Source organism: Mastigoproctus giganteus, chromosome 11 (assembly GCF_048544385.1).
Source record: "Mastigoproctus giganteus isolate SK-2022 chromosome 11, ASM4854438v1, whole genome shotgun sequence".
In the NCBI taxonomy this organism is placed as follows: Eukaryota; Metazoa; Arthropoda; class Arachnida; order Uropygi; family Thelyphonidae; genus Mastigoproctus; species Mastigoproctus giganteus.
In genome coordinates this window covers 1,581,509-1,594,367 of record NC_143585.1, presented here as the reverse complement: position 1 = coordinate 1,594,367, position 12,859 = coordinate 1,581,509, and the positions used below count along the sequence as shown (strand labels likewise).

The 12,859-nt window shown below is 38.5% G+C and overlaps 1 protein-coding gene across 1 annotated transcript in view; it reads left to right on the top strand.

Moving 5' to 3' along the window:
- LOC150077639 (elongation factor 1-alpha-like) overlaps positions 1–12,859 on the top strand; it is a 139,348-nt gene that overhangs the window by 64,171 nt on the left and 62,318 nt on the right. Inside the window, exon 3 of the mRNA XM_090384786.1 lies at positions 11,154–11,333. Coding sequence (XP_090240912.1) covers positions 11,154–11,333 — 180 coding nt within the window. The remainder of the gene's footprint in view (positions 1–11,153; positions 11,334–12,859) is intronic.

The window sequence follows — 12,859 nt, the reverse complement described above, 5'->3', positions numbered from 1 at the left end:
AATAGTAGTAGTAGTGGCATGTGATGCAAGAAAGCAAGTGTATGATCTTATGCAGCATCAGCCAAAAAAGAAGAAAAAAAAAATTTCACACATCCATTCCCTCTAAATGTTTGTCCAGTTCCTCTTTAAATTTATTCAACCTATCAATTTCCACAAAAGGATCACAGTGTACTGATGTGGGATTTACTTAAAGATTTAATTACCATCAGGGGTAAAGGAAAGGGATTTTGCTTCCGTAAAGGTGAGTACAGTGGTCTCAGACAGTTTTTAAATTTGTACTGTGGGATCAACTGACAATGTTACCAACAGTAAATTCTAAGTGGGAAGCATTCAAGGAATTCATTGTGGATGCTACTAAAAGTTTCATACCTATTAAGAAATATTGTTAAAGGTTTGGGCCTAAATGGTTGTAAAATGAACTAATGAGACTCGTAACAGAGAAGAAAAATGCATGGGATGCATATAAATTATCAAGCGACTCAGAAGCCTATGGCAGGTATAAGCTAGTCTGTAATCAGGTCACAAAGGAGGTTAGGCAGGTGAAGGCAGATTATGAGAAATCCCTGGCAAAAGATGCTAAGAAAAACAGCAAGGATTTCTTTACTTATTTAAACTCTAAAAGGAAGGGGATGGATGAATATGATTGGTCCACTTGACATCGATGGTTCAACCGTTGATGATCCTGCTCAGATAGCAAACAAACTGAATGAGTATTTTGCATCTGCATTCACACGTGAGGAATTATTAAGGTTTGAAAATGGCAGAAGGTTATCAAATTGTAGCAGGATACTTAATGATTTTGTAATAACTGAGAGCAAAGTGGAGGAGAAATTGTTGAAGTTAAACATAAGAAAAGCACCTGGGATGGATGGGATCTATCCAGTTATATTAAAGGAGGTGGCAAAGCAACTAAGCAAAACATTAGCCATAATTATAAGAGCATCCTTGGACTCAGGGGAGGTTCCCGCGGACTGGAGATGTGCAAATATATCCCCAATTCACAAAGGGGAATCGAAGGATGACACGAGTAATTACAGACCAGTTAGTTTAATTTCTGTTCCTGGTAAAATAATGGAGTCACTGGTTAAAGATGCATTGCAGGATCATCTAGACAAGACTGCAGCAATAATTCAGACACAGCATGGGTTTGTTAAGGGAAAGTCTTGTCTGACAAATTTGATAGGATATTATGATGTGGTTACAAAGGAACTGGATGCAAAAAATAATTTTGATATCATATATTTGGATTTCAGGAAAGCTTTTGACACTGTTGCACATGGAAGACTATTGTACAAATTGGAGCAGAATGGTATTAAGGGTAAGTTGCTACAATGGATAAAAGGATGGTTAAGTGGGAGAAGACAGAGGGTGGTAATCAGTGGGTGCTGCTCTTCGTGGACTAATGTTATTAGTGGTGTCCCACAGGGTTCGGTGTTGGGTCCACTGTTGTTTTGTATATTTATCAATGATATTGATGAAGGTATATCAGGCTTAGTGTTGAAGTTTGTAGATGATACAAAGGTTGGCAGGGTTATTAATGACAGTAATGGCAGTGTGCTACAGCAACAGGATCTAGATAATTTGGGCAGATGGGCTAAGAAGTGGCAACTGAAGTTGAACCTTGACAAATGCAAATACTGCATATTTTCTCTCGGGTTACTTCTACCCAGTAGAAGTAACCCGAGGTTTCTCTCAGGTTACTTCTACAGGTTACTTTTCTCTCAGGTTACTTCTACCCAGTAGAAGTAACCTGAGAGAAAAGTACCAACTGTGTGGTACTACATGTAAGGTGGCACAAAATGAAAAAGACCTGCGAGTAATTGTGCAGTCAGATATTAAGTTTTCTGGGCAATGCAGACTGGCTGCCAGGGCAGGTCATGGGGTTTTGTCAATGATATATAGGAATTTTGCTAGCAGGGAAAAGGAGTTGACTGTCCCTCTGTATAAGGCAATGGTCAGGCCACGCCTTGAGTACTGCGTCCAGATCTGGAGGCCTCATTTTAGGAAGGATGTCGATTTGCTTGAGTGTGTACAGAGAAGGACAACAAGATGGTAAGGGGAATGAAGGGATCCTCTTAACAAGAGAAGCTAAAGTTCTGCAAATTGCAGTGGCTGGAGACTAGGCACCTGCGCGGTGATCTGATTGAGGTGTATAAGGCTTTGAATGGGTTGAGCACTCTGAATTCTGATGGGATCCTTCCAATTGTTCAGATTACGAACCTAAAGGGGCATAAATTCAAATTAAGAACGGACAGATGTAGAATAGATGTGCGGAAATTTGCCTTTAGCCAGCGAGTGGTTAATTGCTGGAACAAACTTCCATCTGTCATTGTGGAAGTTGATAGGTTGAATAAATTTAAGGAGGAACTGGACAGGCATTTGGAGCGAATGGTGTGATTTTTTTTTTTTTTTTTTTTTTTTGGCTGATACTGCATAAGCTCATACACTTGCTTTTTTGCATCACATGCCACTACTACTACTACAACAACAGATGGAAGTTTGTTTCAGCAATTAACCACCCACTGGCTAAAGGCAAATTTCTGCACATCTATTCTACATCTGTCTTTCCTTAATTTGAATTCATGCCCCCTTAGGTTCATAATCTGAACAAGTGGAAGAATCCCATCAGAATTCAGCATGCTCAACCCATTCAAGGCCTTATACACTGCAATCAGATCACCGTGCAGGTGCCTAGTCTCCAGCCACTGCAATTTGCAGAACTTAAGTAAGCCTCTCTTGGTGCCCTTCACCAATCTTTTTGCTCTTCTCTCTACACTCTCAAGCAAATCTACATCCTTCCTAAAATGAGGCCTCCAGACCTGGACGCAGTACCCAAGACGTGGCCTCACCACTGCCTCCTTATACAAAGGGACAATCACCTCCTTTTCCCTGCTATCAAAATTCCTATATATCATTGACAAAATCTCTCACCTGCCCTGGCAGCCTGTGTGCATTGCTCAGAAAACTTCATATCTGACTACACAATTACTACCAGGTCTTTTTCATTTTCTAACATCTTAAGTGTAGTACCACACAGTTGGTACGTTTCTCTGGGGTTACTTTTACCCATGGCGCCTCCGTAGCCAGGTGGGAAGGAGCAACAGTGCGTAGCACACGCTTCTTGATTAGACCGGGGTTCGAGCTCGTCACCGCCAAATAGGGAGGATGCGGAAAGGTCAGGGAATGACCACCGCATATTCCCGGAGCAATATGGCCTTAGTTGCTAATGCTCCTAAAAACCAAAACAACAAACAAACAACTTTTACCCATATGCAGTACTTTGCATTTGTCAAGGTTAAACTTCAGTTGCCACTTCTTAGCCCTTCTGCCCAAATTATCTAGATCCGGTTGCAGTAGCACACTGCCATTACTGTCATTAACACCCTGCCAACCTTTGTATCATCTGCAAACTTCGACAGTAAGCTTGATATACCTTCATCAATATCATTGATAAATATACAAAATAACAGTGGACCCAACATCGAACCCTGTGGGACTCCACTAATAACATTAGTCCACGAAGAGCAGCACCCATTGATTACCACCCTCTGTCTTCTCCCACTCAACCATGCTTTTATCCATTGTAGTAACTTACCCTTAATACCATTCTGCTCCAATTTGTACAGTAGTCTTCCATGCGAAACAGTGTCAAAAGCTTTCCTGAAATCCAAGTATATCATATCAAAATTATTTTTTGCATCCAGTTCCTTTGTAACCACATCATAATATCCTATCAAATTTATCAGACAAGACTTTCCCTTAACAAACCCATGCTGTGTCTGAATTATTGCTGCAGTCTTGTCTAGATGATCCTGCAATGCATCTTTAACCAGTGACTCCATTATTTTACCCAGAACAGAAGTTAAACTAACTGATCTGTAATTACTTGTTCAGTCACCCTTTGATCCCCTTTTTGAATTGAGGATACATTTGCACATTACCAGTCAGTTGGGTCCTCCCCTGAGTCCAAGGATGCTCTTATAATTATGGCTGATGTTTTGCCGCCTCCTTTAATATAACTTGATAGATCCCATCCACCCCAGGTGCCTTTCTTATGTTTAACTTCAACAATTTCTCCTCCATTTTGCTCTCAGTTATTACAAAATCATTAAGCACCCTGCTACAGTTTAATAACCATCTGGCATTTTCAAACCTTAATAACTCCTCATTTGTGAATGTAGATGCAAAATACTCATTCAATTTGTTTGCTATCTGAGCAGAATAATCAACAGTCGAACCATCGATATCAAGTGGACCAATCATATTCATCCATCCCCTTCCTTTTAGAGTTTATATAAATAAAGAAATCCTTGCTGTTGTTCATAGCATCCTTTGCCAAAGATTTCTCGTAATCTGCCTTCGCCTGCCTAACCTCCTTTGTGACTTGATTACAGACTAGCTTATATCAGCCATAGGCTGATATAAGCTAGTCTGTAATCAAGCAAAAGGCTCAAGCTAATGGGAGTGCTGTGGTTCAGGGGAGAACTGAGGGGGGGGGGGCAGTTACCCTCTGAATCACCTTTTAAAATGCACTGCTTGCATAATGTTTATGAAGCAATCGGGTACGAGACATGATATTGCCATGGGGGATGTCTTTGTGTGTGTGTGCGATGTAAGTAGTGTAAGAAAATCAGGCGACAACTCAGCGTTGTTATGGGCCTATATGAGAGCTTGAAGGACAGAGTGGATGCCCGCGAAGGATCTAAATTGATGGGCCCATCAAGCTCTCAGCTGCCCACATCAACGCCAGAGCTTGCGCTTGTTCATCACACAACACAGCGGCAACCCCCAAAGCAGAATGCGCTAGTCCCACAGGAACTAGTAGTTGTTGGTGACTCTACTGTCAGGGAAACGGGGAACATGCTTTGAAAAAAAGGATAGGTGGAACAGGACCAGGGTATGTCTGCCAGGGGCAAAGTTTGATGACGTTGTAGAGTAGATATCATCTTTTAAGGGTACAAAAGGTGATATAGTTGTACATGTTGGCACTAATGATATTAAGAGTAGGAGACCGGCGGAATTACATAACAAGTACAGGTCACTGATGAAAAAAAGCCGTGAATTAGGGTTGAATTTGAAAGTGTCTGCAATTCTGCCGAGACACAATAGGAGGGAGTATATAATGAAAGCCTTGTCGATCAATTTGGCCCTGAAAAGATTGTGCAAGGCTCAAGTGGTAGAATTTTTTCCAGCCTGCTCTGTACTTGGTAACAGGAGAGACTGCTTCTACAGGGATGGGATACACTTAAATAGAAAGGGTGCAAGAATGTTTGCTGATGCTATCGAGACAGTGTTAGGTGGCTCGGAAAACTGCTAGCTTCAGGGTATACAAGGACTAATAAATTAACAGTAGCCACTGTCAGAGGTGAAATTGATTAATGCACTGCTTCTATTGAAATGAGCAGTAGCCTGGAAAACAAGATGCAGGGTATTTTAGAGACTGCTGGAAGTCATTGCAGTACAAATAAACACATGGGCTGTTTTAGGGTAGCTAAGAATAGGAACAGGTGCATGTATACTTGTGTCTAAACGAATGCTAGGAGTTTGGTAAATAAATTTGATATATTTGAGGTAGCTCAAAACATCAAAAGCAGATATTGTTGGGATATCAGAGACGTGGTGTCAAACAGATATAAGGAATGCAGAACTGGAATTTCGGGAGTAAAATAGCATTAGCATTAGTAGAGGCATTTGATGCAAGAAAGCAAGCTTCTGCAGCATCAGCCAAATAAAAAAAAATAATAAATAAAAAATAACCACTTCGACTTCACCCCTCTGTTCGTTCGAAATACCTGTCCAGCTGAGCCTTAAATTTATTTAGGCTATCAAATTCCACAACAAAAGATGGAAGTCTGTTCCACCAACCAACTACCTGCTGGCGAAAGGCAAATTTCCACACATCTATCCTACATCTATCTTTTCTCAATTTGAATTTATGCCCTCTCAGGTGATTATTCTGAGCAAGAGGAAGAATCCCATCAGCATTGAGTATTCTCAAACCATTCAAGGCTTTATACACCTCTATCAGATCACCTCCTGGTGCCTAGGCTCCAGACACTGTAATTTGCAAAACTTAAGCCTTTCTTCGTAAGAGCACCCCTTTGTTCCATTCACTAATCTTGTTGCCCTTCTCTGTACTCGTTCCAGTAGCTCTACATCCTTTTTGAAATGAGGCTCCAGGCCTGTATACAGTACTCTAGGTGTGGCCTGACCATTGCCTTATAAAAGGGAATAATCATCTCCTTATCCCTGCTAGAAAAATTCCTTTATATCATTGACAAGACACCATGAGCTACTCTTGCAGCCCGCCTGTCTGCACTGCTCAGAGAACTTCATATCTGCCTGCACAACCATCCCCAGGTCCCTTTCATTCTCTACCACTGTCAGTGTAGTACCACAGAGTTGATATGTTGCTCTGGGGTTGCTGTTTCCCATGTGTAGTACTTTACATTTGTCAATGTTAAACTTCATTTGCCACCTCTCAGCCCATCTGCTCAACCTCTCCAGATCCTGTTGCAGCAGCATAGTGTCAGTAGTGTCCTTGACAACCCTGCCAACCTTTGTATCATCTGCAAACTTGGACATTAAGCTTGATATACCATCATCAATATCATTTATAAATACAGAAAACAATAATGGACCCAACACTGAGCCCTGAGGGACTCCACTAATAACATTAGTCCACGATGAGCAGTGTCCATTAATTACCACTCTGTCTTCTGCCACTCAACCATCCCTTTATCCATTGTAGCAGCTTACCCTTGATGCCATACCTCTCCAATTTGTACAGCAGTCTTCCATGTGCAACAGTATCAAAAGCTTTCCTGAAATCCAAGTACATGATATCAGAATTATTTTTGCCATTCAGTTCCTTTGTGACCACATCATAGTAACAAATCAAATTGGTCAGACAAGACCTCCCTTTAACAAACCCTTGCTGTGTCTTAACTATTACTGCAGTCTTGTCTAGATCCTGCAAAGCTTCCTTAACCAGTGATTCCATTATTTTCCTCCGAACACAAGTTGAACCAACAGGTCTGTAGTTATTTGTGTCACCTTTTGAACCTGCTTTGTGAATTGGTGATACATTTGCACACCTCCAGTCCAGGGGACTTCCCGTGAATTCAAAGAAACTCTCATAAGTATGGCTAAGGGTTTGCTTACTTCCTTTGCTGCCTCCTTTAATATAACTGGATAGAGCCCATCTACCCCCAGGTTCCTTCCTTATGTTTAACTTCAAAAATTTTTCCTCCACTTTGTTCTCAGTTATTACAAAATCACTTAGTTCCCTGTTAGTGTTTGATAAACTTCTGGCACTCACCTCATTGAATAACTTCTCATGTGTGAATGTAGATGCAAAATATTCATTCAGTTTATCAGCTACCTGAGCATGATCATAAATAGTCAACCCATCTATGTTAAGTGGTCCAATCTGATTCATCCCTTTCCTTCTAGAGTTTACATAAGTAAAGAACTATTTGCTGTTTTTCTTTGCAACCTTGGGCAAAGATTTCTCATAATCTGCTTTCGTCTGCCCAATGTCCTTTGTGACTTGATTACAGACTAGGTTATACCTGCCGATAGAGATACCTTATATGCATCCCATACATTCTTCTTCTCTGCCACTAGCCTCTTTAATTCATCTGACATCCATTTAGGCCTAAACCTTGAACAGTATTTCTTAGTTGGAATGAAAAGCATAGTAGCCTCCAAAATTAAGTCCCTGAAGGCTTCCCATTTAGAATTCACTGTTGGTAACATCATCAGTTGATCCCACTGTACAGAATTTAAACACTGTCTGAAACCTCTGTAGTCACCTTTACGAAAGCAAAAGCCCTTCCCTTTTGCCTTGACGGTAGTTACATCTTTAAATAATTCTCACATCAATACATTGTGATCACTGTTGCCCAGTGGTTCCTTTATATGCAGATTCTTAATGCATGAAGAATCAATACTGATAATCAGATCAAGAGTATTACTTCCTCTGGTTGCCACTCAAACATGTTGCTGTAGAAAACAGTCATCCAATAAATCCACAAAAGTCTTGCTAGTGTGCAAGTGACCAACCCACAAATTCCAGTCAAAATCTGGAAAGTTTAAATCTCCCATTATAAGACATTTTGATTTACTGGCCTACTCTATTGCCCTGTACAATTTATTATTATACTCATCAGAGTCATTAGGCCTATAGCACACTCCTACTCCCAATTTGGATCTCCCAATGCTTATGTCACACCAAACTGACTCGACACTGCACTGTCCAGCGATGTCGACTGGTTTCACTTTCTTGAATTTTATGTGTTTCTTAACTAATAGCATAACCCCTCCACCCTTCCTATCCTGTCTATCCTCTCTGTACACATTGTACTCCCCAAATTCCAACTCTGCACTGCCTATATCTGTGTGACACCACGTCTCTGATATCCCAACAATATCTGCCTTTGATGTCTTCACTAGCACCACAAGCTCATCAAATTTATTAACTATACGCCTAGCTTTGGTGTACATGCAGCAGTGCGTAGTACACACTTCTTGATTAGACCGGGGTTCAAGCCCGTGACGACCAAATACGGAGGATGCGGAAAGGTCAGGGAATGACCACAGCATATCCCCGAGCAGTATGGCCTTAGTTGCTTATGCTCCTAAAAACCAAATAACAATTCTAGCCACCCTAACACAGCCCATGTATTTATTTTTTCCACTACGACTCCCAGCAGTTCTGGAAATATCCACTCTGCTGCCCATTCTAATAGAAGCAATGCGAGAATCACTTTTGCCTCTGCCTGCGGCCACTGTTAACCTTTTAGTCTGTGTATCCCCTAATGTTAGCAGTTTTCCGACCCACCTAACACTGCCTCGATAGCATCAGCAAATATTCTTGCACCCTTTCTATTTAAGTGTATCCCATCCCTGAAGAAGCAGTCTCTCCTGTCAACAAGCACAGTCCAGGCTGAAAAAAAGTCTACCCCTTGAGCCTTGCGCAATCTCTCCAGGGCCGAATTGATTGACAAGGCTCTCATCATGTACTCCGTCCTGTCGTGTCCAGATAGAATTGCAGTCACTTTCACATTCAACCCTAACCCGCAATTGTTTTTTCAACATTGACCTGTACTTGTTGAGTAAATCTGCAGATCTCTTACTCTTAATGTCATTAGTTCCAACGTGTACAACAATATCACCTTTTGTGCCCTGAAAAGATATCTGCTCTACATCATCTTTTGCACCTGGCAGACATACTCTAGTCCTGTTCCACCTATCCTACACCTCAAACTTTCATAGACGCCCATCAGAACGCTGAGTTGGTGCCTAATTTCTTGACACTTTAGACACCTAGCACGCACAAAGGCACCCTCCTTGGCTGGATCATATCCTGTTTTAGAAAGGTCGGCAAACATTTCACACTTCGCACTTTTGTTGAGACTGATGCGTTGGAGAATAGCCCCCTTCGTTTCTCCCCCGAGCCATAGCACGCTTGCTAGGCTGTGATCTTTGCTTCGCAGCTATAGTCTTGGTCATGATTTCCATTTAAATACAATTTAATTAGTAATATAATTTAATAATATTAATAATATTTTTGATTAATTGAAAATACTATAATAAGCTAACAGATTTCTAATACAGTTCTTTGTATTACGCTATCTAGTTTAACTTTATACCTTACGCTATCAGTTCGAGATATATATCCGTTAAGCTATTTCTTATCGACTACAATATGGCAGCTAGTTCAACAATATTGGCGCCAACACTGGCAGTCGTAACTTCCAAAAATCGCTGGTTAAATTCAAAATAAGAATCTAACAAACGCTACTAAACCTATTTAATATCTGCATAAAACACAATCATTATATTCATTCCATGCACTTTCTTCTCTGCCACACATCTAGTTAATTCATCTGACATCTATTTAGGTCTAAATCTTGAACAGTATTTCTTAGTTGGTATGAAAAGCATAGTTGCTTCCAAGATTAATTCCTTGACTGCTTCCCATTTAAAATTTGCTGTTGATGACATTATCAGTTGGTCATCCTGTATAGAATTTAAAAACTGTCTGAAACCACCTTAGTCACCTTTACGAAAGCAAAAACTCTTTTACCCCTGAATGTAGTTTCATCTCTAAGTAAATTCCTCATTAGTACACTGATCATTGCCATCCAGTGGTTCCTTTATCTGTAAATTCTTAATGCATGAATTCATATTCATAGTTACCCCATTTACTTAATGTAAATTGATTTATTATTAATCTTATTAACCAAATTGCTAATGTAAAATTATTTAAAACTGTTAAAACTTAATTCTTTACCTTATGTTTGCTGAAGCTATTTGTTACTAAAATAACAGTGCTGGAACCAACAATTGATAAACATAAAGAATTTATTAAAACAAGACAAAATAGACTATGTTAAAAATTAAGACAAATTAAAAATCAAAACGTTAAAATACAAAGTTAAAACCGCAAAATTAGCAGAAAAGGCAAAAACTTCTTTGTGAACTTGTTTAATTTGACAAAAAGGCTCTTCGTAAACTTGATAAATAAGCTCTTTAGTAAACTTGATTATTTTCCTAAAATTTACTTTGCAGTTTTTTTTTAATATTTCTTAGAATTAGTTATTTTCTTGTATACCTCTCCCAAGAAAAAAAAAAAAAAAATTTATGACCATATACAAAAGATAAATAGAAAACTGCTCTCTCCATGGCTAATAGACACAGTTCACACAGACTTTATTGGTAATCAAGAACTGTGTCATCACTGTTCTTAGCACTGTCTTGCAAGGAAGCATCTTGAAATCAAGCCATATCCAAGAACTTTGTTCTTCGCTATAACTGCCTGACAACCTATCTGTGAGTTTTAATGTTGTGAGTATAAAATTTAGGATTTGTTATTTTAAAGTGCTGAAGATTTCAGATCCCAGTTTTTCACTCAGTGGAATTGGCCAAAAAATACACCTTAAAGACTTTTTTTAGCACTGGAGGTTGTTGAGATTGTCATTGCTAGTTGGTTATAAAGATAAACGTGTTAAGAATGTCTTAACATTTTATTTTTGAAAATTAGCATCCATACAAGAGCTTTTGTTTAACTACACAAAAATATATTTTTTCCTGTTCATGTTCTAATAATATTCATTTTATATATTGTTTTTTTTCCCCCCCTCTAGATGGGTAAGGGATCTTTTAAATATGCTTGGGTCCTGGATAAGTTAAAAGCCGAAAGGGAACGTGGTATTACAATTGACATCACTCTGTGGAAATTTGAAACTCAGAAGTACTATATAACTGTCATTGATGCTCCTGGTCATAGAGATTTCATCAAGAATATGATAACTGGAACTTCTCAGGTAAAAAAAAAAAATTAATCTCTCTCTCTCGTGATATCTTATTCTTGATTACTAGCGTTGTAAGCAGTACAGTGCTCACAATTTAATGAATTACATATTTCCAATAAATATCACATTGGCTGTTTCACGTAATCTTTATTGTTAGATAAAGGGGTTGTCTTCCTAATATCAGGTTTGTTTACAAGTTGCACTTTTTATGCATTTTTTTATTATTTTTCTAACAATAAAGATTGTTAGATAAATAGAAAAAAATAAAATCTTGCCTCTCTAATCTCACTTTGTTAATGAGAATGTTGATTATCACAACAAATGGAGGTGAATAACATTGGAATGAGAATTTATATTCAATAAAGGATGAGCTATTTTCCTGCACAATTTAAACTTTGCTGGTTTTAAAAGAGCATATAAAGATCAAGGTAATCATGTTTTTTCTTCTTTTTTTTCGCAAATTTTTGAAAACATGTATAGGTTCTGTCTGTATAAATTTTTTGCCATCATTATACACATTACAGTATGAAATGTGGTTTCGTTTTAACTTGTTTAGATACAGACCTAGCAGAATTGTAATTTAATTGATTAAATATAAATGTGATCTGCATAAGATTGCCATATGTATAGCAGAATTTAACTTGGTTAAGGCTGATATTTATTCGTTGAGCAATTTTATTTTGCATATTTTCTTATAGATAGAGAAATTAAATTGAAAGATTGTTATAATCTAGCAAAGTTTTCCCTAAATTTAGAAAAAAATTATTAATTTTATCATTTCTTTTATTTTACTAATTTTAATTAACTTTTTTAATTTATAGTTCAAATAATGTGATAAAATGGTATTTGTGAAAATTTTTGAAAAGTTCTAAACCTCTCAACCACTTAATTGTTCATTTCAGAAATATATGTGATCTCAATTCCAATCTCAGTGATGTCCATTCTGATAGTCCCTCCGAGTCAGAGACTTAGTAATATGGAATCTCCTCTTTTCGATCTTTTCTGGCATAAAATCTCTCTACCACATTCTGTCAAATTCATCTGTTGCCTCTTTCATTCTCAAAACTCACTAATCACCTGGGAATCTGACTTCCTTTCTTTGAAACTTGACTTTTTCGGGTCCAACTTTCCTAATAGTGAGGTAATTTTAATGTTCACTAATTCCAGCCGACTTGTTTTCTAGTCTCATTGGCCAAGCTAGTTGAGATGCTAAGACTTTTTTTGCAGTTACTAATGACTTCACACAGATTGTTCAGTTACCTACCAGAATACCAGACAATCCTAGCCACACAGCCAACACTCTTTATCTTTTGTCACAAAAACATTGATGATCTTGTTCAAGTACATGGTCAAGGTGAGTGGTCCTCTAGGCACCTCAGATCGTAACTTAGTGATGGTGTCTTCTCCAGTGGAGACTTTCTCTCATGGCTATTCTCAACCTCGTGTTGTTTGGCATTACAAGAAAAAAAAACTTGGTTTTTCCAATAAATGTGCTAAGGCTGTTCAAGATAAGAATGTTGCATATTGCAATTGGCTTG